General features: G+C 41.2%; 2 protein-coding genes and 1 long non-coding RNA gene across 15 annotated transcripts in view; 1 reads left to right on the forward strand and 2 right to left on the reverse strand.

Moving 5' to 3' along the window:
• MAPRE3 (microtubule associated protein RP/EB family member 3) overlaps positions 1-11,126 on the reverse strand; it is a 32,688-nt gene extending 21,562 nt beyond the window's left edge. Inside the window, exon 1 of one of the 10 annotated variants that reach the window (XM_026708603.2) lies at positions 10,917-11,126. In XM_026708603.2, coding sequence (XP_026564388.2) covers positions 10,917-11,074 — 158 coding nt within the window. In that variant the 5' untranslated portion in view covers positions 11,075-11,126. Of the gene's footprint in view, positions 1-1,749; positions 1,881-10,916 lie in introns of those variants that run through there. The other 9 variants (XM_087928821.1, XM_087928800.1, XM_087928844.1 and 6 more) reach the window with 9 other exon arrangements.
• Positions 10,219-20,040, forward strand: LOC148127528 (uncharacterized). 2 transcript variants are annotated; one of them, XR_015742661.1, is made up of 5 exons: positions 10,219-10,367; positions 12,354-12,543; positions 12,648-12,790; positions 16,400-16,518; positions 18,792-20,040. It is a non-coding gene; the product is annotated as an uncharacterized LOC148127528 (long non-coding RNA). The 2 variants fall into 2 exon arrangements; XR_015742659.1 differs by having other exon boundaries at positions 10,221-10,367; positions 12,354-12,532.
• Positions 20,041-20,207: 167 nt separating this feature from the next.
• DPYSL5 (dihydropyrimidinase like 5) overlaps positions 20,208-22,741 on the reverse strand; it is a 60,384-nt gene continuing 57,850 nt past the window's right edge. For all 3 annotated transcript variants that reach the window (XM_087929073.1, XM_026708528.2, XM_087929070.1), the window contains one exon: positions 20,208-22,068. In XM_087929073.1, coding sequence (XP_087785199.1) covers positions 21,955-22,068 — 114 coding nt within the window. In that variant the 3' untranslated portion in view covers positions 20,208-21,954. The remainder of the gene's footprint in view (positions 22,069-22,741) is intronic.

The raw sequence follows: 22,741 nt of genomic DNA on the forward strand, positions 1-22,741 counted from the left end.
AGATACCCAAGCCAGCTACCGTATCTTCCCCTTCAAACACACATACGAATTTACAAAACTGTATCTTACAAAACTATCTATTTAATTTTATTTCTCTAGCCACCCATTTCAATATATAATTCTATACTTAATTGGGAAATACAGATAGTCCTTGACTTACAACAGTTCATTTGGTGACTGTTCAAGTTTACAACAGCACTGAAAAAGGTGACTTATAACCATTTTTTACTTATAACCACTGCAGTATCCCCATGGTCACGTTATTTACATTTGGATGGTTGACAACTGGCTTATACCAGTTGTTATTTATGGTGGTTGCAGTGTCCCGGAGTCATATGATCATCTTTCTGACTATCTGACAAGCAAAGTCAATGGGGAAATCAGATTTATTTAACAACTGTGTTACTAATTTAACAACTGCTATGATTCACTTAGCAACTGTTACAAGAAAGGTCATAAAATGGAGCAAAACTCACTTAAGAAATTTCTCTCAGTCACATAAATTATGGGCTCAACTGTGGTTGTAAGTCTACTACTACTTCTCTATATAGTAATTGATTGTAATTTATTTAGATGATAAAGGTGCATCTAAGGATTAATGTGAGTGGCAAACAAATGAATGTCCTTTTTAATTATAGTGGACAACATCTGCCCACCTTAACAAGATCTTCAACAGTTGAGAGGGATGACCAAGTGCCTTGAATATGTCTTACCATAAATGTTCAAAACAATGGGAAATATTCTCTTAAGTACATTTTAAAAATGCTTGTTTTGTGATTTGCTGCTCCTAGACCACAATCTGTCCTGAAATCTAGTCTTGTTTATATTCAAGTTTAAACTGATAAAGAAGATTTGTATGTTGAGATTGGAAGAGCTTTGATGACTGTTGATAACATGTACTTTAATGCATTGGAAGGCAAGCAGGAAAAGGAATCCTTGCTTGTGAAAAACAACAGTTAATTCCTGACAATGGTAATGCTGCCTATTTAATTATTATGAGGACAGAAATAGAAGTTGGATTTGGCATTTAACAAGACCAGGGATAAATCCTGCAACAGTTCATAGAATTTTCATGTATTTCATTTAATAGGAATTTAGGTCTCTTTATTTATTTACACATTTGCCAAATTATAGAGTAGATTCTATTCCCTAAAAGTTATGTAATAAATTTGTCTGTAGAATTTTGTTTTTGTGGAAACAACTTGGAAAAAGACATAACATCAGTTTAGATCCCATTGGTTTGGAGCCAGAGGCTACTGAATGGCATCTTTTAGCATGGCTTTCCCCTCCCTTTGTCTCTAACCCAGTATATAGTAATAGATTACAAAAGCAAGAGAATGCTAGGTGCCACACAGCAAAGGCTTTTCAGTTAGCATGTTCCAAACCATTCACACAGTTCCTATGTTCATTCCAACTCAACAGTGGTGAAATTTTTCTTACTGGTCAGAAGTCACATAATTTGCTCAGTCCTGCTTATGCAACTCCCAAGACAGAAACATTCAAATGGGTGGCACAAAACAAGAAATGCATTCTAACAAAGGAAACCAAACAGAATTTGGCAGTATGCCCGAAATCAATCTCATGGGGGAGACCAAGCACTACTACAGAGATATTCCAATAAAAGGCTTACAAAGGGGAGAAGGATAAGACAATAGCAGCTTTAGAAGAAAGACTGTAACCTTCAATCACTTTCTCTAGAGATTTTCTCAGTCATTTTTCAGGCCAGGCAGTTGGAAAATAATGACCTACCGTATTTCTAATCAGTGTCGTTCATGAAATGTCTGGAAAAGACTAACATTACGCTCAGAAAAGCAACCTCTGCAGATCTCAGGTCAGAATACTGTCCAGCGTGACCACTCGGACCTGCACGCTGACTGGATGCCAACAGGGCCTCAGATCAAAGTACATTCTATTCCAAGCACTGCAGCCATCCTCACTACACATATCGATTGGCATGGCATACAGAATATGATCTATTCAGAAGTAATATTCCTACCTCACAATGATTTGTGCTTGTTGTATATCATCCAGAATCACTTTCCATAAGGTCAGCCATATAAATTTGATTAATAAATGAATTTGATTAATAAATGAGCACATTCTACTCAACAACACTTTGTAAAAAGCACACAACTATACTAAGAATAATTAATATGCGCAAACACTATCTATCTATCTATCTCAAACAATTATTAGGATTGCCTATGGTATAAAACAGACATATTTTTGTATATCGTCAATTGTCAGTCTTTTGTATTATTTTCAATATCTTAACCAGTTGGTTAACTGGCCAACAAATATTTTCAGTACGTTCATTTTTTATATAAAAACAATTGAAAAAACATGAGGCCCTATCAGGAGCAGATACATAGAATGGGTAATGGCTGAGTCTCTTGAAATCATTTATATTCCTAATTAATCTCATTTGTTTATTATTTACTTATTTATTCTGTACTCTGCCCATGCCCAAAGGCTTTGGAACCTATAAAATGGCAGGGGAATAAGAATGCAGAGAGTGCTCTCTAATCTTGCCCATCCATGTTCTCATGGAGTACCAATGGCTGTTTAACCAAGATAGCTATCAGGCCAGAGTAGACAACATGCCATTTATAATAGATTAAAGAAGATTAAGACATGACAAACTGCAGACTGTAAGATAAACGTGATGTTATAAAGCAACCAAAGAAAATTGTTTATTTGTTGGAGGAGAAGGAGGCATGTTGCAACAATCTGAACAAAGAGAAAACATATGGCTGGGAAATAATGTGTTACACCTATATGCCATTAGGCAGGTGAGGCATGTTGCAGGTCCTGTTAGCCAAGGAATGCTGGCTGGCAGGAACCATGAGACATGCCTTCTCTTCTGTATCCCCTACTTGAATACTCTCCCTTCAAATATCTATTAATCTTTTATAAAGCGTGAAGAATTGGTTGTGGGCCCTGACCTGGGCCCCCAAGTGTGTTAAGGACCTCATTTCCTGGCTGTATTAGGGTAGCAACAGTTTTACTTGAGGTCATTTATATTGTACTCTTTTAATGTTTTATGATATACACCACCAAGAGTCACTTGTTGAGATGGACAGCTATAAAAATCAAATCAATAAATGAATAGCAAATTTTATTGTCACAAGATTATCACAAAATAATTTCAAACATCCATGTGGCACCAGTGAAGCAGATAAACAGACATCTTGGCAAGTTGAAGGCATCGAAAGAAAAGGAGGTTGGGGGAAGACCAATAACACAATATGTGCAAGATTTTATAAAAAGGTGGCTTGGTTTTGCTCCAAAGCTTAAACTACTTAAAATATGACAAGTGACCTGTGAAAAAAAACTTTAAAAGGCAGTGGTAAGAGAGTATGGACACAAAATGAACAGAGATTGAAAAGATAATACATAATTTTTCATCCTCTGTTCATTCTCCATCCATACTACATCATTATTTCCATTTGTCTGGCAACTATAAGCAATAACTTAGAAACCATAAGAATGGATAACTAATTAGAATATTATGAAGGGATAGATATGTACCACAAAAACATTTTATACTGGAACTGTAAATGTTATATTTGATATCTAAAATCAGAAAGAGACATTTAGGGACATCGAATCCGAATCATTCAGTACAGGAATTCAGTTAGGCATCCCTGACAGATGGTTGCCCAGCTTTCATTTTAATATATCCTCTGAATGTTTAACATCCTTAAGATATTTCAGAATAACTATTATAGCTCTCTTGTCTTTTCCCAATGTAAACTTCCCCTTAATTTTTGAAAAATGTAATTCATTTTCAAAGCGTAAGAAACATAGAAAATGGGAAGGGGAAGGATTATTAGGTATGTTCGCCACCTTGAATTATTTATAAAAATAATAAAGTTGGGAGACTTTATACATACACACAGACATATACCATGTTTCCCTGAAAATAAGACCCAGTTTTATTTTCTTTTGGGCCCCAAAATAAGCACCAGGTTTTATTTTGGGGGGATGTCTTACCCGGTTACCTTAGGACCACGACAGCCAGGCTTCACATGCCCCGACAACTGTCACACCGCTGCCCAACTTCTGTGGCTGCTCGCAGCCAGACGACACATGGCTCGTCATGCTGGTGCCACTGCTCATGTGCCATGTGGCATCCTAGTAGCGGCACCAGTCCAATGCACCACATAACACCCATCCATCAGTGGTGGCACTGGCGTGATGCGCCACATGGCATCCGACCGCAAGCAGCTGCAGAAGTCAAGCAGTGGCACAATATGTCTCGGGGCATGGGAGGCCCTGCTGCAGTGGTTCAAAGGTAAGTGGGTGTGGAGTGCATAGGGAAGCTTCACCCTCCACCCTAATTTGTTTTTTAGGCATGCACCTTGCCCGACCTCGTACAACCAGACTGTGAGATGGAGTGGGTGGGGTCTTAACCAGGGCTTATTTTTGGTGTAGGGCTTATATTAGGCGCACATGTAAAAAAATTAAGCTAGGTCTTATTTTCAGGAAAACATACACACACATACACACAAAAATCTCTATATGTATCCCAACTTTATATATACATACACCATAAAGAGTGATAGAAACTGAAGGACATGGCTTTTAGAAATGAGAAAAATTACATCACTTACATCACTTTTTTGATACATAAAGAAGCAATGAATTAGCTTAGGTTTGAGATTCCACGCAAGTATCACTAGCGGCAAAAGTACGTATAGTGGAATTATATAACACAGGTTATTTATTTGCTCTTCTAAAACAATGGCGGGCCAGGGACCACTGGTGGGCCACAAGAAAATTTTGGTAGTCCGCAGAGAAATGTCCCCCCAAAGCAATTAATCCATGCTACACGGAAACACAAGGCTGCGCCACCCACATGGCCCGCTCGCCCATCCGCTGGCCCCCACCTTTCGGTCAAGTGCAAACCTTACCTTGAGTAGAGCCATGCGAGCTGGAACTGGAAGGTAGGACCAACAGCGGGGGAGGGAAATCCGCCCCAGGGTAGCTTGCTGACATTGGTGGGAAAGTCAGTCCCATATTCCAGAGTTGCAGTAGTCACAGGAGTGGCCCTTTGGGCATCCCGGAGCAGCTGCTCCTCTACCTGCACCATGGACTGGAGGAGCTGCTCCGGGATGACCAAGAGGCCAGTCTTGTGACTACTGCAGCTCTGGAATATGGGACCGACTTTCCCACCAACGTCAGCAAGTCACCAACCATCAGTTAAAATTCACATTGGTGGTCTGCAGAATTTAAAATTATAAGTTTGGTGGTCCCTTAGGTCCAAAAGGTTAGTGACCCCTGTTCTAAAACATTTTGACTCCTGAGCAAACAGGTCTCTTTAATGAGAAATTAGTTACAGAAATAGAGTCAGTTATTATAACAGAAATATTGCCTATACTCTGAATCGGAGCTGATGGAAGCTATCTTGGAAACAGATACTGGGGTCACAATTGATAGTTTAATTAAATTGACCTAAGAACAAAGGCAAATTGACCTAAGAACAAAGGCAAATTGACCTAATCCAGAGTGTAATTCCTGCCTATTTATCATGTAAATAGTGATTTATCATTCAATTTAACAGACTCTCTTCAACTGCTGGGAGAGGAAAAATGTTTTCAAACAGGGCCGTGGGGTAAAACCAAGCATGATGTAATTAAGAGACTATATAAATAACTTAACTGTAGTAGTAACAGTGAGGAACAGGAATTTTCCCAACCCATGCAGCTGTCTTTAGAATTTTGTACAAGGCCACAGAACTTCAAGCTTAACTAAGCAACTGCCATGGCCAAAATGGTGTCTGCAAACTATTAAATGGTTTTGTTAAAAAAATGCTGAATTACCAACCTTCAGACAAAGGTTATAGTTCTTTTCATATGGAACTACAGGTGAGCAGCCAGATCTTAAAATGCAACCTGAAACAACAGCTCTTGTCACAAATGTGTAGAAACACTGGTAGTTGATTGTCTATGGAGATTTTCAGTCATGCAGGTCATGGTTGTCTCACAAGTGCTTTTTCAAGAGGCAACTGGACTTTCTGGGTTTTTCTTTAAAGACATTTCTCTTCTCATCCAAGAAGCTTCTTCAGCTGAAGAAGCTAAAGAAGCTTCTTGAATGAGAAGCAAGATGTCTTCAAAGAAAAAAAACAGAAAGTCCAGATGTCTCTTGATAAAGCGCTTTTGGGATTGATCGTTGATTGTCCTGCTTTGAATTAGAATTAATCAAAGTGCCATCACTGCGACTTTAAACAAATTGTAACCACTGATTCCAAAATTACATTAACATTTTCAAGTAGATCTCCAGCCATCTCTCCACATTATCTTATTACAATCAACAAGTGAATTGCCCAGGTAATAATCTATGGCAGGCTATCAAGTAGAAATTTAGAATGTAACACTTTGGAACAGAACTCAAGTGAAGTGACATTGAAAAGGATGATTAGATGTGATATGCACAAGTAGAAAAGGCATTGAGCATTTTCCCATAGTGACAATGGCCTCATGCATCCAAACCTTCTTTACTGCTTACAAAAAATGGCTAATGTTCACTATTAGTACCATTGGGGATCTTCTGTCCTCTGCCTCTTCTCCAGTCTTGTATGATAACTTGAGAAAATATTTCTCAAAATAGAAGACCCACATTGCAGCCCCAGTGGGAAATAGGGAAAGTCTTCAGATCATTCCTTAATAGACTCTACAACCATACAGTCCAGAATATGTCCTTCAGAATGACATCACTGCCCCGGTGTCAGAACTGACTTGGAATCAGCTTGAAGAAAGATGAAAAAAAGTCCAGCACCAGTAAATCATGTAGACAGCTTAGCCCAATTTATACTGTCAGCATTTCTCTCTTGAGGTCAGCACAGAGTAGAAATGAATCACATTCCTTAGGAGTTGTTCATCTCTCAGTGCCTTTCCCTTAAGTTTTACTTAATTACTATCTCCAAAATTCAAATTATTTAGTACAAGATGCCCTTAATTTTGCCTATCCCAAGTTTTGAAAACATTGCTGAAAAAGAGGCAGAAACTGAGGATGAGGCAAGGATTGGCTGAAGCAGCTGCCTAGGGAGGTTGAGACATTTCTTGAACATTTTCAAAAGAAGATCAGACAGATATTTATTAGCAGCTGTTTAAAGTCTGAACTTAAAAATCTACAGCTGCCTTGAAATCTGAAATTACAAAGGCCTGTTCAAAGATAGAGCATACAACTCTTATGTTACTTCCTTGAAAAGATATATACTTCAGCAAGAAGCATAGTGCATCTTCCAAGCTGTATTTTAAATTGTTTCAAAATTTTCTGTTCCTTTCTCCAGTTTCCTCTTCCTTTTGTAAGTTTAATGAAATACAACAAACACTAGTTTTTCAAGCAACTATATCTCTGATACTCACATTTCAAAAACCTACCCCATTCTCCACTTTTTCCTCTCTTTCATTGCCTCTTATTAGGCTATAGCAAGTTAATGGGAATTCTTAGAGAATCATCAAATGGAGCCTGGTCTCAAAAACTGGTTAAGAGGGTGCATCTTTGAATCCAAGAGAAAATAACCACCCAAATATACACAGAGCTATTTATCTCCAAAACACTAAGTGCCATGCAGTCAGAAAAATCCAGGAAGGCTCATTTAGGAAACACCTCAGTTTTAAATGCCAATTATTCCATCAACCAGTCTCATAAATATTTACGGCAGCTCAATACTAGGGTGATCAACACTGAGTTTTAGACAGGTCATACAGAATAGTTGGGACATTTCACAGCAGGGTAATAAGCTTTTCCCTTTCACCATTTAAACATAATTGAAGCAAGAACCAATTATCAAAGGACAGCAAGAAGTCAAAGGAGAAATATAACAGCCACACATATAAATGAAACCATTGCAGACCTCTCACATCACTCCAGTTTTTCAGAAGTGTATTCATACAGTTCATACAGTCACACCAGAGACACTGACAGGGGAGATTTACTTGGCTGTTCAAATACTTTATTTGTAAGATAAGTTTACGTCCCCCACCCAAGGAGGATTACAAGACCTCTTGACCTTCATTCCCCTGTCCAGCAGGGAAATGGGTAGCCTAAATCAGTTTTATCAGGAGAACCTGGTGTTTTTTATGACACAGCACAAAGAAAAAGTGCTGTGCTAGAAAGTGTAGAAAGAGTACCAGGCACAACAACTGAGAGAGAGATAATGAAAAATATAATTAAAAGAAATCTGAAGGAAGGCTAGAGCTACATCAAATGGGATCTGACAGGTAATCATGACCATGCTTTCTCTTGCTTTCTGCAGCAGGTACAGAGAAGACATGCTGGAATTCTAAAATAGGGCATTCACTCAAGTAAATTTGCAGAATTTATAAGAAACAACATTCTTGTCATGCAACCTCATCTACTTACCACAGAGATCAGGTACACTGCCAAGCTGAACAGCACATGTAGCATTTGTTTATGATCATTTGTTTAACATCTGTTTGAAGTTATGATGGCACTGAAAAAAAGTTACTTATGACCAGTCCTTGCACTTATTACTGTCATAGAGTCCCTGTGGTCATATGATCAAAATTTGGCTACTTGGCAACCAGCAAGTATTTACAACATTTGCAGCATCCAAGCTTCATGCAGTTGTATTTGCTACCTTCCCTGGAAGCTTCCAACAAGCAAACTCAATGGGAGAAACCAGGCTCACTTAAGAACATCTGATTAACAATCATGGCAAAAAGGTTGTAAAGTCAGGCATGACTCATTTAACAACTACATCATTTAGTGATGGAAGTTCCAGTCCAAACTGATCATAAAGACTACCTATATTGTAAGCAAATACAGTCTAGAAGTAACCAATTGCCAGCTTGTAATTGTGCCCCAGCAGACCAGGGGTCTGCCAGCAAAGCTGACTGAGGAATTCTGGGAGTTGAAGTACACCAGTCTTAAAGGTGCCAAGATTGGAGACCCCTGCTCCAGCTCACAATCTGCCATAATATACCAAATACAGGTTAGATATACCGTCCCCGTCCACCCCACCAAAGCCAGCTGGGTGATTCTGGGCCAGATTCTCTCAGACCTAGGAAGAAGGCAATTGCAAATAACTGAAATTTTACAGGGACCTGTCCATGCAATTGCCAGGAGTCAATACTGATTTGAAAGGAGGTGGGTTCGAGCACACACATACACATGCAATGATACTCATTAAAAAGTAGAAAACAATAAACAGTATTGGATACATTTGTCAACAGATTATTTGGTTTTCCTCAATTCCCAGAGGCTGTGTTCATGTAAAAACAAAAATACAATAAATATGCATCAGAGGCATTCACAAAAATTATCATTAACTTGCTTCAGTGTTTGTATGATTTAGCATTTTAATCAATCCCAACCTGTCAATTAATTTCTGATTCAATACATGAGAATCCAGAAAATGTATTCATTCCATAACCAGGCTATACAGTACCTATATGTACCCAGAATATCTCATAAAATACCTCAATTTCCAGATGTTGCATTGCTCTGAAAATTTTACTGATATATGTGTGTGTGTGTGTGTGTAAATGTGTATTTTAAATAAAATTATCATGCCCATAACAATTTAATATAAGCACTTATTTTCCAAGGGGATGATGGAATGTATTAACTTGGATTTGGGAAAATTGAATCTTTTTTTTTACTTTAGGATGGATGCATTCACAGATGAAATTGAACCAGCAGCTCCTAAAATATGTGAATTGTCTGTTTGTATCTGTGTAGCACTTTCCTGATAGTCACAAAAGTAAAAAGCCATTTTCTAGGCCATCCAACCCAGTGGACCAACCATTCTGCATTCCAAAGGTCTACAGAGTTACTCAGTCACTTCTGTACCTATGGGCTAGTTCATGTATGAGTTTCTATGTGCTCTATGCACAAGTCCTTACTGAGCCGACTGGTTAATACACAAAGCGTATATTCACATATCTCTAATTCAAGGCTAGGAATATAATCCTGTCCCACAGCAGGCAATCAATGACTTGCTGGTTAAAAAAAAAAATCGCAAACGGCCTTGCAAAACACCAAGTCATTGGGATGTTCAGAACTTACTCAATTTGCACCCAGTTTTGCAGAATGCCAGGCTTGGAACTTAATATTTTTCCTGACAGACTTTTTGTTCCCCTAACTTCAATCTTTTTAAATTCTCCCCCTTTAGGCCAGCCAGCCCAGACATTGGTGAAGAAGTCAATGCAGGGAGGCAGACAACACTCAAAGAAACTCCTGAGCCTCAAATTCCCGCATGGTGCACACCCCAAATTTAGAAACTGCCTGCAGAGGCTGAGACCGGGAGACACGCGAGGACTCAATTTCCCGGCTTCCACACGGCAAGAAGTCCGAGCGCCCCTTCTGCGGCGACATCCGTGGCGCAGCAAAGAAAGGTATTTTTTTTCCCCTCTCCCTGGCAGCAGAGGCTTCTTCCACTGGTTCCCGGGGAAGATCGCGCCTTGCCACCTTCTCTCTCAGCTATCAAGCACCATCCCCATCCCCGAGGACGCTCTGCCGAGTCACGGCGGCCTGTAGCGCGCTGGCAGGTCCCACCTGGCGAGGCAGGAGCAGGACGCGGCCGGGACGTTTGCTCCAGTGGACAGAGAGCTCTCGCCGCCGCCTCCGAGGAGCAGAAGCGGGATGAGGGCGAGCGGCAGCGCGGCCCCTCACTAAAGGGAAAGCCACTGCCCGCCGGCCCCTTAAGAAAGGCGGGCGGCGGCGGCAACCGCAGCCTCGAATAGCACCCCTTGCCGCGATCTGTCTCCGCTCTAGGGAAGACCCCGCAGCGGCGGCCCTTTCGGGCAAGCGGACCGAAAAGGGTCCCCCGACCAAGCGAGGAAGGGCCATGACGGGGCACTTCCCGCCTCCCCGATGCCCGCAGGCGGCGGGAAGCAGCTCCCTCTTGTTGTTCTGCCCTCCCCAACCGCCTTCCTTTCACTCACGGCGGTGCCGGCGCGGCAACGGCGGCTGGCTGGCTCCGTCTTTGCCCTCCCGCCGACCGGCCTGACTTCTTACGGTAGCAGAGGCGGCGGCGGCTCCTCCTCCGAGTCCGCACCGACCCGGTCGGCTTTGCGGGGAGGGGGAGGAGGCTCCCACGCATGCGCCGCCCCCTAAACACGCACAGGATGGCTAGGCCTCATCTTCAACCCCGCCCTTCCCGCTGTCATAGCAACCACAAGGGCGAGTGATTTGCTGCCGCTCCCATGACAACCGAGGCGAGAGAAGTCCCGCCTACACGCTGCCTCATAGTGCCAACCTCTTCGCGCAGGGTCTCTGACAGATCGAGAGAGATCGCCATCCCGTAGGTGATGAACTCTATCAATTGAGCTCTTGCACACGGGATCCGGTTCTGACGAACCCACTTCTTGTCTTTGTATCCACCTCTTTTCGGTAAATCACTTTACCGTGATCTCCTCTTCCCTTGCTCCTATTCCCTTGAGTTTTAGCAGTTTTTCCACCGATTTTAAAAAAATAAAACACATATAACTGGGAGTTTCGTACCCCTGACAGTGTCTATTTAAAAAAAATATTTCCAGACTGTGTAACCCTGAAAAAAATTGTCTTATTTGGAAGATACCTGCTCTTTGTCAATTCAACAATAGTTAAGCCTTCTTGTAAATTGTAAATCCTCAGTTTGAGATATTTTAGTTCATTGTACTGCAATGGATATTGTAACGCAATGAACAAAATACTTCTGTATACTCTATGCTTCTGTACATATGTAAATTCTATTGAAATCATGTTCAGTTCATCCTATAAGTTATGAAATGCTGTCCAAAGACATGTCTTGATTTAGGCTTAGTACATCCCGACAACTGCAGTATCTTTCTTGGCCGCCCAAAGGGACCTCTTTTGGAAGCACCAGCCACTGACCTACAAACATTAAAGAAATGTTACCAGCAGTCTAGAAGAATGTCAGCTAATGTTCCCTCCCTAAAAATGGAAAAAGTGGAATTAGGACATGTCATTTCAAACTTGGTGAGAACGAAACAAGACCTATACATGGCTGACTCTCAGACACCTTAGAGTGTGGCAAAAAGGTAGATCTTCATAAAAGCCATGGGATGATTATGATGATAATGTTTCATGACATTCCCCTCTGTTAAAAGCCTTTTGACAAGACAGCTCACATTTTCTGCCTTTTAAAAGAACAATTGTAGAAACCTACGTTGCATACCTATGCCAAGATAGAATAACTCCCACCTGATTGCCTTAGGAATTCTGGGAACTTTCTCCCAAAATATCTAGAATGTATCTTGTTGAAGAAGGCTGATGTATTACATCATAAACCTTGATAAAATTAGAAACATTTTTATAAATTATTCAGATATTTGTGAAGTCATGCTAATCTAATCCTGTTACCCTCTTTTTTTGGACAGGAGAGCTATCTTGGCTGAGAACGACAACAAAGGATTTTATATTAAACTCTTCACTGAAAGCCAATGCTGAAAGGACCAACAATTTCATATTCAGAAATACAAAAGGGAATAATGAAAAGTGGTAGAGGTAGTCCTCGATTTACCACCACAATTGGGATATAATTCCATTTCTAATTGAGGTGATTATTAAGTAACTTGCACCCAGTTTTTTGCCTTGGTTGTGAATTACCTTTGATTGTTAAGTGAATCACACTATCATTACATTAATCTTATTTTCCCCATTGACTTTGCTAGACGGAGCCAGCTGGAAAGATCACAAATGGAGATCAGGTGACCCAGGGGATGCTGCAAGAATCATAAATACATCCAGTTGCCACGTGCTTGAATTTTGATCATATGACCACAGGGGTGCTCCAATGGCTGTGTGAGAACCAGTCGTAAGCCTCTTTTTTCAATGCCATCATAACTTGATTTGGGTCACGAAATATATGGTTGTAAGTTGAGGACCAACTGTAAACTGTTTCCAGATCAAAGATGGGGTGTGGCTATTTGTGTGGGGAAGGCAAAGAGCTTTAACACTGCACGAAGACATGTTTGCGTGTTGACATTATTTGCCATTATAGGCTCCAGTGCCAAGTCTGAAATCTGGAACAAAGTTGAACCTTTTCTAATTAAGTTATGCATAGGCGAATTCACAGTGATTAGAAAGCTATAAACAAAGGTAATAAAGCCAGCAGAACATGAGGAAGGACAATCTGGAGTTCAATACAGTGCAGCTTTTTTAGAATTATGTCAGCTGAGGAGGAAAACATTAGTGGTTGAGACATATTGGAAGGAATTGCAAGACCCTTTGGACTGAAGGCAATGACAGAGAGCCAGTTTGGTATAATTGTCAAGGAACAGCCTAGAAATTGGGAGACTGTGATTTCATGATCCACTTTAAGCACAAAGCCAGCTGGGTGACCTTGGTCCAGTCCACTCTCTCTTAACCTTAGAAAGAAGGCAGTGCAAACTACTTCTGAAATCTGACCAATCAAAGTGTAAGGACTTGTGTGGTCAGTTTCCAAGCATCATCTCCCTCCCTCCCTCTCTCTCACACTGTTGGTAGAAATATCCTTTTGGGTTCAGTTCCAAGTGGGGAAAAAGACACTAGAAACATGGAGGCTGTTTGGAAGGTTTAATGGTGGACAGGAGGACCACATGGCCTGGAGCTCCAGAGTGAAAAGGAAGGATGATCACATGCTTCAAGGTGAAGGAAGAGATCAAGAAAGAGCTGAGGTGCTGAGAGTGCCTGGGTTTTATAACCTTTGAAAGGATTTGAATTGAACCTTTTATTCTGATTGGTTGTCAGACTCCCATGAGGCCATGCAGGGGCAATTCTGTAGGCTGTCCTGAGTTCCAGGCTTGGTTGAGCCTTGCTGGATGATGATGCACTGAAGGGGCTTTTGAGCAATTGCTATAGCTTTACCTGGAGATCTTTGTTATGTAAAGTATTTTGGCCCAGGCGTTAATGGCCCACCCATTAACAAAGGTGGGGGTGAGCTTCTGCTTCTGAGGTGAGCTTCTGCTTCTGAGTTTCTACTCTTTTTAGAGAAATATTCTGCCTTTTTAATATTTCCTAGGATATTTCATTTTTCTAGGAGAGGGGTGGGTGCTAGCTTCCTACAACACACACATAAATAATTGGCAATAATATTCAAGTATATAACAATAAAAACTTACACTGCCGCTAAAGGGATGAAATCCACCTTAAGCTTTCTTTTCTTCAAAACTGCTACGAAAAGATCACCGTACTACATTGCAAGATTACAGGAAAGTTTGGTCCCCTTACCTTATGTTACATAGTTCTCATAATTTCTGTCCCAGAAGTTGATCATTTGACTGTCTCCTCCACTCTTATTCAGAGTTCCCATGTCTCTACGGTCTCTGCATCAGGAGTGTTGGTGGCTGTGTTTCAAGTGAGCAGGGCAACTAGGTCTTTAGTTCTAGTAGTTGTGTATGAACTCACCCTGCTTGTCCAGTTCCATCTATATCTCAGAGCTCAAATTACAAGAGAATAGAAATGACCATACTCAGTTCTTCTTTAAGAAGGAATTGTGTTGTTTCCAATGTTACTAAGAAGAGAAAGAGTTGGAAGCTGTGGAATTCATCAGGGTCTCCCTGTCTTTTATCCCTTAATTCCACAAATGAATGCAAAGCTCAGGTAGAAACCAAAAAGCTAGTTGACAAAATTGGGCTAACAAGCCAGGCCCATCCTCTTCATTCAAATAATGCATCCCAGGATCCCTCCATTAGTTGAGTGCCTACATTTATTTCTACTTCCTAAAATCCAATGTTATCTTTTATGTTTTGCTTTTTTTTAAAAAAACACACTGAGATAAAACACTGTAAGAAATAACTAGAAAGACAATAAAAATTAAAGAAAAGGCAGCAAAAAAAGGAAACAAGCAGAATAAAAATATTGTATGGGCATACCCACAGACTCCTGCATAATTTAAGAAAAATTACAAATATTTTAAAAATACATGTTCCATATTTCTATAGAAGTCTTAGGAAAAATTCCTAGAAAAAGCAGAATATTCATCCCTTATGCCACCTCTTCCTATCCTTTTATCGTCCATAAGCATGGCAAAACAAAATTGAATAGAAGAGCAGTGCTAAAAATCAAGCCCTCTTTCTTATCTAACCCAGGTAGTGCATCGTTAAGTAGAAGTTTAAAGCATTCTCTTCATTAAGACCTGGAAGGCAAATATAATCCTCTCTTTTTGCCTATCTACACAAATAGAACAGGAAGAACATTTGTGTGTGTTTTCTCTACAATCTTGCATGTCCTTGGGCATGGTTTCCCAACAATATTTTGAGATACCAGGAGAACATTTAACTTTAAACATCTCCATTTGAAAGAATACTCAGAAGTGGTGTATATCAGCCTGTTTCTCTCTTTCTTGAACAACAGATCTGAGAATAACTTACCAACACTGTGGAATTTTTTGGTTTCAATCTCCAAATGGTGCTTCAGGGTATGGAGAAATACAAACACTACACTGTCTAAAACAGGGGTCTCCAACCTTGGCAACTTTAAGATTTGTGGACTTCAACTCCCAGAGTTCCTCAGCCAGCTTTTTTAGACCAACCCTGATCTAAAACATATGCACAGATGCGTCTGAGCTCAAGCAACTTCTCTCTATCCTGCTGCAGGATCCTGGGAAAACATGAAGCTACTTTAAGGTGTTGCAGATAGGAAACATGTTTGCAGCCCAAAGCTTGTAAATTACAGAGAGTGCATAGCATGGCCACAGCATTCAAAACAGAGGTGAACTCCATCATTAGAGAAAAAGTTACAGCAGCAACAAAAATGAAAGAGGTTGCTTGATGTTCGTAAATGAGTGGCAAAATTACATTGATATCATTTGATGGATCAGTGAGACAGAATGCTGAGAAATATGCTTGCTTCATGGAGATAAAGTTAACCTGACTATTTAAGTTTGGAGGCAAATATTATCAGCTACACTGAAAGCTGATGGACTTTCCAAATTTGCATGGAGTCAGTGTGACATTTTATTAGGCCATCCCTAAATTGCTGTCTAGATGACCAAGCAGATGGGACCAACACATCCAAAATTTTATTCACTTCTTTGCTATCATTGATGGTCATTGGGAATTTGCTGCCCAGATAGGCTAATCCTGGTAATACCCTGATAACAAATCCTAATATTGCACGAGAGCTGCAGGGGAGCACTGGTTAGAATGCAATACTGCAGGCTACTTCTGCTGACTGCCAGCTGACTGCAATTTGGCAGTTCGAATCTCACCAGGCTCAAGGTTGATTCAGCCTTCCAACCTTCTGAGTTTGGTAAAATGAGGACTCAGAATATTGGGGGCAATATGCTGACTTTGTAAACTGCCTAGAGAGGACTGTGAAGCAGTATATATGTCTCATTGCTATTGCTATTTTACTAAGAATTTTGAAGAAATGCCAGGGCGGATAATGGAGTAGGATTACTCTTGATCCCCTGCTGAACACATCTATTTCTTATCATGTTTAGGAAGACGCTCCTGAAGCAATATGGTTTCTGAGAGGTATGTTCACCCACTTTATTGAAAGAGAAACAGTGGGCAGAAGAAAAGTGCTGTTATCTAGTGACTTCTCATGAAGATGGTGAGGGTGAGTTTAAAATAAGTATTTCCTGAATGACAGGCTAACACAAATGTTTCCAGTTACAACATAACAAGCATATACAACTAAGCTACTAGACTTTTACTTCTCTGAACTCAAGTTGGAGGGAAAGGGAAAGGTCAAACTTGGTATAGAGCCCCGTTGGAGACACTCGTCAAAGTTCAGTGTTGGTGAACTTATCTGGCAATGGGGGCAGCAGGACTTTTCTAGATGGTTATCAGCCTTTAAAGGTAAACTAGGAAACCAAAGCCATGTGTACCAATGTTACTTTTACCATACAGTTACACTAACAGAAGCTTGCAAGTCTGAATGTGCCAGAACAGTCCCACCTTTTATCTTCATGTGAACTAAGGAAGGACTTGCCTGAGTTGTTTATGTATGCTACAGTTTTACCCCAAACTTAAGATTCCTTTTATCTCGCCTTTGTCTTAGTAGCAGCTATTTCTACTGTAACGAATGAAGGCAAATATACGTGTCCCAGGATGATGTTGCAGGATCCAGGCTGGGTCAGTCACTGGGACCAGAGGCTTTGTCTCCTCTCATGCTGGAGCCCATTTTCAGGGAACTTCTCTGGGCTGTTCTGTGTGTGGTATTTATATGGTGCCTGTTGTGTATAGCTTTTTAGATATAGATTGGGGAGTTCCTGGGCGGCTATTAAGTCCTTGGCTGTTGTTTTTTGTGTTGCCAAGCTTCTGCCTCCTACGTATTTGATAAGATGGGGGCACATCTTCTGCCTGTTTCTCAAGGCCATTTCTCTATTCTCTACAGTGGCAGAATTCACAGAATGAGATAGAAGAATAATGCTACATCAGGCGTTTTATGGGAAACTGAAAACACCGGTGTTGAGCTTCTATGTATTCAGTTGGTTGGCTGAATACATAGAAAGGGTAGAAAGATTTCATTGATAAGACCTACCCAGACCTGCAAGCTTTAGCTGTCCAAACACAAGAGAACACTAATCAGGGTAGGCCTTAAGAAGTACAAGACTATGTGAATGGATGAGAATACTTCTGAATTCTTTTGTTTTCCTATTTATGCTTCTTTGAATTTTCCATTTGGCAGTCTTTGCATAGTATAAAACCTGAATATATAAAGTGGTGGGCACATTCACACAGTATGTTACTCGATGGTGAATAGGCAACATAAATTTAATAAAATTTAATAAAAATATGCAGTTTGGTTAGTATTAACTTTGCATTTTTGTCTGCCTTAGTGTATACATCTATTATTTGATTAGATTATGGTTTAATGTGTTGTATGCTCTCAGCAAATCAATTAATTCAGTAATGTAGGTTAAATATTTTATGTGACTACAGCCGTATTGTCATTTTATGGTGGGGAGATAAGCACATTTAAAATTGGAGATGGGGGGAGTGTTTACTGTATGGTGAAAGAGTTCCATATAGACTGATTGTATAGAAATCTTATGCTTAGTGTACCAGAGGTGGTATTCAGCAGTTTCTGACCAGTTCTGGAGAACCGTAGCAGAAATTTTGAGTAGTTCGGAGAACCCGCAAATACCACCTCTGACTGGAGATTTACGGTATCCTTCCCCTGCCATGCCCACCAAGCCACACCCACAGAACCAGTAGTAAAAAAAATGAATCCCACCCCTGTAGTGTAGCACAGGGGTGTCAAACTCATGGCCAAATGAGTCACGTGCTGGCCCCGCCCCATCCAGTTTAGCGAAGGGGAAAAAAGTCTGATACGTCACATGAGGATGCCATGACAACTTGAGTTTGACACACCTGGTGTAGCCCAACATAGGTAGTTCAAAGAGTTTTACTGCCTTGGTTTGCCCTTGGGATTCCAGAATATTTCATCATAATAGCAGAACCAGTGAAACATAAACCTAAGGGAAAAGAAGAAAAAGTGAAAAATTTCATGCCTTTCACTGTCAGAGGCAGTGAGACTGCTATGCCCGATAAACCCAAAGGTATTTTAGTCATGAAAACAGATTCTTAACTTCCAACTATTAATGAATAGTTTAGCTACTCTTTATCACTTGGATCTGCTTAGAGGACTTTTTGATGTTTTCTTCATACGTATTTTCTTTTGTAGTTGTGTTTCAGAACAACTCCCTCTTAATTATGCTATTCCGATCATATTTTAAGATTATGCTGCTGCCTCATTTTTCCACTGAGGTCTTCCGTTCCTTTGAAGAGTTCATATCATGGAAGGAGACACTCTATGCATGATCTTCTAAGGGCAGGAAAGATAGAAAGAGGAGCAGAGTTATAAATGCTGTGTTTTCTCTCTAGGAAATGAACCATAGAAAAGGACGTTCCATTGAATTCATCAAACCAAAGCAGAACCAGTGAAAGGAACAGCAACCTTTCAACAGGACATGCTACATATACTCTGTGTGTATTTTTCTGAGTAAAAAGGTGATCAGCTTCTCCTCTCTGCTTCAAATCACTCCATTTCAAAGACACTTGCACAATTTGGCTCAAGGTGTGGAATGCAATTCTTTGTCCCCAAGTATCTGGGGCTCCATGAGACTATAAAAAGCACTGCGGTAAGATATGAAGGCTTTTTCTGGGACTGCATTGAGGCAAAAACTTATGTGCCGTGCTATAGGCTTTCCTCCTTGAGAAGAAACTATCTTCTCTTCTGTTTGAGAGGACGGAGGATTAGTTGCAAACCCATCATCAATTTTCATCGTATTATTTACCTGGGGGGGTCTAGTCCCCTTCCAAGGCCATCACTACGTGGCAACCCCAGATGCAAACTTTAGTTATTTTCTGAGGGGAATGCTTGAAAAATGCCAAGCAATCAAGGAATACATTGTCTATCCTAGGAACTGATAATTATGACTCAAGAGGTCAAAGTTTCCACATCCTAATGAATTTTCCACATTAAGATATACTTGGGCAGAGGGCTGGAACAAATGTCTACATGAGATTGTAAATAGTGTTGGAGTATGGATGTGTAGAGAATCTGGTTTAAAAATCATTTCCCAGATCTAGTATTGACAAGTTATTCTGGATTTAATTGATGAGAAGCTGAGAAACTGGCCATACTAGACTGCCTCTATATGTGTATGAGAGAATAAAAGAAATTAAAATGCAAATATATTTATAAAATTCTAAATGGCATGAAATATTATTTGAAATATCACCATTTACCATATGTGCCTGCCCAATTTTAACTTAGTATCAAGACATTTTTCTCTTGATTCACTACTGTCTGAAACGCACAAGTCTACAGAAAGTGTTCTAGATTGCGGTACTGTGTTAGTGGTGATCCGTCGTTCTTAAAAAAGGTACCTGTTTTAATTTTGGTGTGAAATGGAGGCAGTTTTAAACAACTCCCAAGATTTTAGCAGGTTGCCATAGCTGATGCTTTGGTAATTATCTAATGTTTAAGCTACATCGATATTAAGGCACGAGAACTTGCAGCACTTACCAATTTACCCCAAAGCGTTAAGAAAGCTCAGACCTGGTTATTACTTGGATGGGAGGCCACCAGCAGGAAATCCTAGGAACCTAGGCTACTTTGGGAAGAACATTCGGGCAGAAGAAGGCAGGGGCGAACCATTTCTGTAGTCATTAAACATATTTTTCTTTTTTAAGGCTCTTTCCAACTACAGTTACTAAATGTCAGGTGCATGTTTTCCACGTTGAGGTTCATCTTCTCCTTCCCTGCGATGCCGAAAGGCTGGTTCTGAAGCACAGACCCAAAAGCTTTGTATCATGAGAACAATCTTTAATGAGGAAACATATGCACTGCAGGTGCTAAAACAGTCATTACAAGACTATTCCAACATGTAACAGGGCAGGGCTGGCTGCGTTCACAAGCCGAGTCCTCCATCGCGGTCCTGGGAGCTGAGGACTCCGTCACGCCTGGCCACCCAGCTTCATATACCTATGGGTACCAACTATTGAGGGGAAAGTGCACAAGGAACAGTTCACATTTCACGCTATTTCGGAGGGAGGCATTAATGGGCCGAGGGTGAGGAAACGGAGGCATCATGAGCCCCAACAGTCAGCCAGGTGGGCGGGTTAGCACCATCAGGTTGGGAGAGGATTGGAGGGAGGTTTCAGAGCACGCATGCTTCTCTCAAGTTATCCTCTGGCTTAAAAGGCCAGTGAATAGCTCAGATAGGAAATCCCTCCATCCCTCAACATGGAGAGGAGAAATACTCCGTCGCATTGAGTATTAAAGGAATCTTTTACCCCCAAGCTCAGAGTAAAGAAGGTGGCGGGTGTGAGTGGATGGAGAAGCTGGTTCAGCCAGCCCAAACCAATCCCTTTCTGTTGTCAGCACTGATGGGGATCAACTTCTGCTCTGGTAGCTCCTCCTTTACAAGATGAGGAGAAGAGGCACTAAAGGGACAGGGCAACTAGGTTCTGCTGCTCTTTTACCCCACCTCCAGGCAGGAGGGGCTAGGATTATGGTCAAGAGGCTGATACACTTGGACAGGACAAGGCCTCTCCTTGGAAAGAGACGCCTAAGAGATTGGGAATAGAAAGCTTCAGGATATTCCAGTACATTAAAAGAGAAAAAAAAGCTACAAAGAATGAGCCATGAAGACAGTTACTGTTTGATATAGGCCAATGGGAAGAGCAAGACAAAACTTCTTGGCTACTACCATATTCTCCTCCCACTCTAACCGTAGATTGTATTATCTTACAGGAGCCGGGAGGACAGCTCTTTCTCCTATAATTGAGTGTGCCCAACACTCATTTTTTTACTTGGGATACAGAAGAAAGGGATACCATCTGAACTTGACCATCTTTTATATAGTCCTCTCAAGAGCTTTCAGTTAAGAATATGTAGCAAACCCAAACAAAAGGGTAAAAGCTCACAACTGTTGGTGACATTGTCCTATGAGATAACAAAGATAAAAGGGGTTCGTCTACCCTTCTTGGCTGACCCTTTTCCCTTTCACAGTAAGTACAATGCCTGAATGGGGACCTCTGTCCTCCAACCCAGCTAAGCCCCACCCTAGCCTGGCCCACACACCTCCCCCTTCTATCCTACAGCTAGCACACAAAGCACCTTTATTTCAGTATTTTTTTTTCCACGTGATGCACAAACAAGTCAAAATGTCACTTATCCAAAAACCCAACGTGCAAAACAGAAAGGAACCGGCACAGACAGGCCCCCTTGGCCCTGTCCCCTCCCCAGGGCTGCCCACTCTTCCCCCACAGTACTTGGGGGAGCTCCCACCTTCTCTAGGAACAAAGCCAGGTCCTCCCTCAGTGCATCACCCAGCACATAGTGCAGCTGTGGGGTGAGGAGAGGGATAGGGCCCTGTCGTCTCATTCCCAGAGGGGAGCAGGTGGCTCCGCAGGGCATGGCATTGGGTGCAGGCAACAGAGCGCTTGCCCATGTCAGCGGCTCCGGTGAAAAGTGTGGCTGCCATAAGCTTGCAGGGTGTTGGTGGCAGCCAGGCAAGTGGGGGTGGAGATGGTGTCCTTAGTTGGGGGACAAGTCTGGAGGGCAGCTACCAAATGCCACTAGACCTGCCTCCGGGGGGAGCGAGAATCCGGGCCGAAGCTCGCTTTGGAACATGGTCATCGATTTGAGAACCTGTGGCAAAAAAAGGAAACAGAGAAGGTGCAGGGTCAAAAGCAAACTGGCAATTAGAAACCACATCCCATCCACCCTGTTCTTACAGGGTCACTGCAAAGACCAGGAGAAATATCACGTGCATTTATATTTTAATTTTTATAAAATAATTTATTTGAAGTCATCTTCAGTAGAAAGCAAAATAGGACATGTGTGAATGAAAGGGTAGAGATGGGTTGGCAGTCTTTCAGATTAGCTTTACACAGCAGATACTCCCTCCTGTAATCCGTGAAGAGAGATTTCAAAGAGATCCTTAACCTTATCATTAATAAAGTTTTGTGAAAGTCCACAATTCTTGATTGTGGAATTTCCAGCACCCATCTCTGTAGAGTAGAACCCATAGATTTCCCCCTCCTCCAGTTTCATAAAAATGGTATTGTAAGTTTTTATATATATGGAGTGATCTGGAATTGAGAGGAGCTCTCTATGATTCTCTTGTCATGGTCAGGTCATGCCCTGGTAACCATGGGATTTTCTGGCACTTTTCCCCTTCTGTGGAGAGATAGGAGCCATTAGAACAGTTCCTCCTTGCTGACTGATGGACCCAGAAAGGTTCCAGAGAGAGCCAGAGGTTGTCCTAGCAGTCTTCTGCACTATCCAACTTAAACCTTAGCGCCACTTGGAATGAGAAGGC

This window comes from Pseudonaja textilis, chromosome 1 (genome assembly GCF_049901715.1).
Source record: "Pseudonaja textilis isolate UNSWEBS1 chromosome 1, rPseTex1.2, whole genome shotgun sequence".
NCBI lineage: Eukaryota > Metazoa > Chordata > Lepidosauria > Squamata > Elapidae > Pseudonaja > Pseudonaja textilis.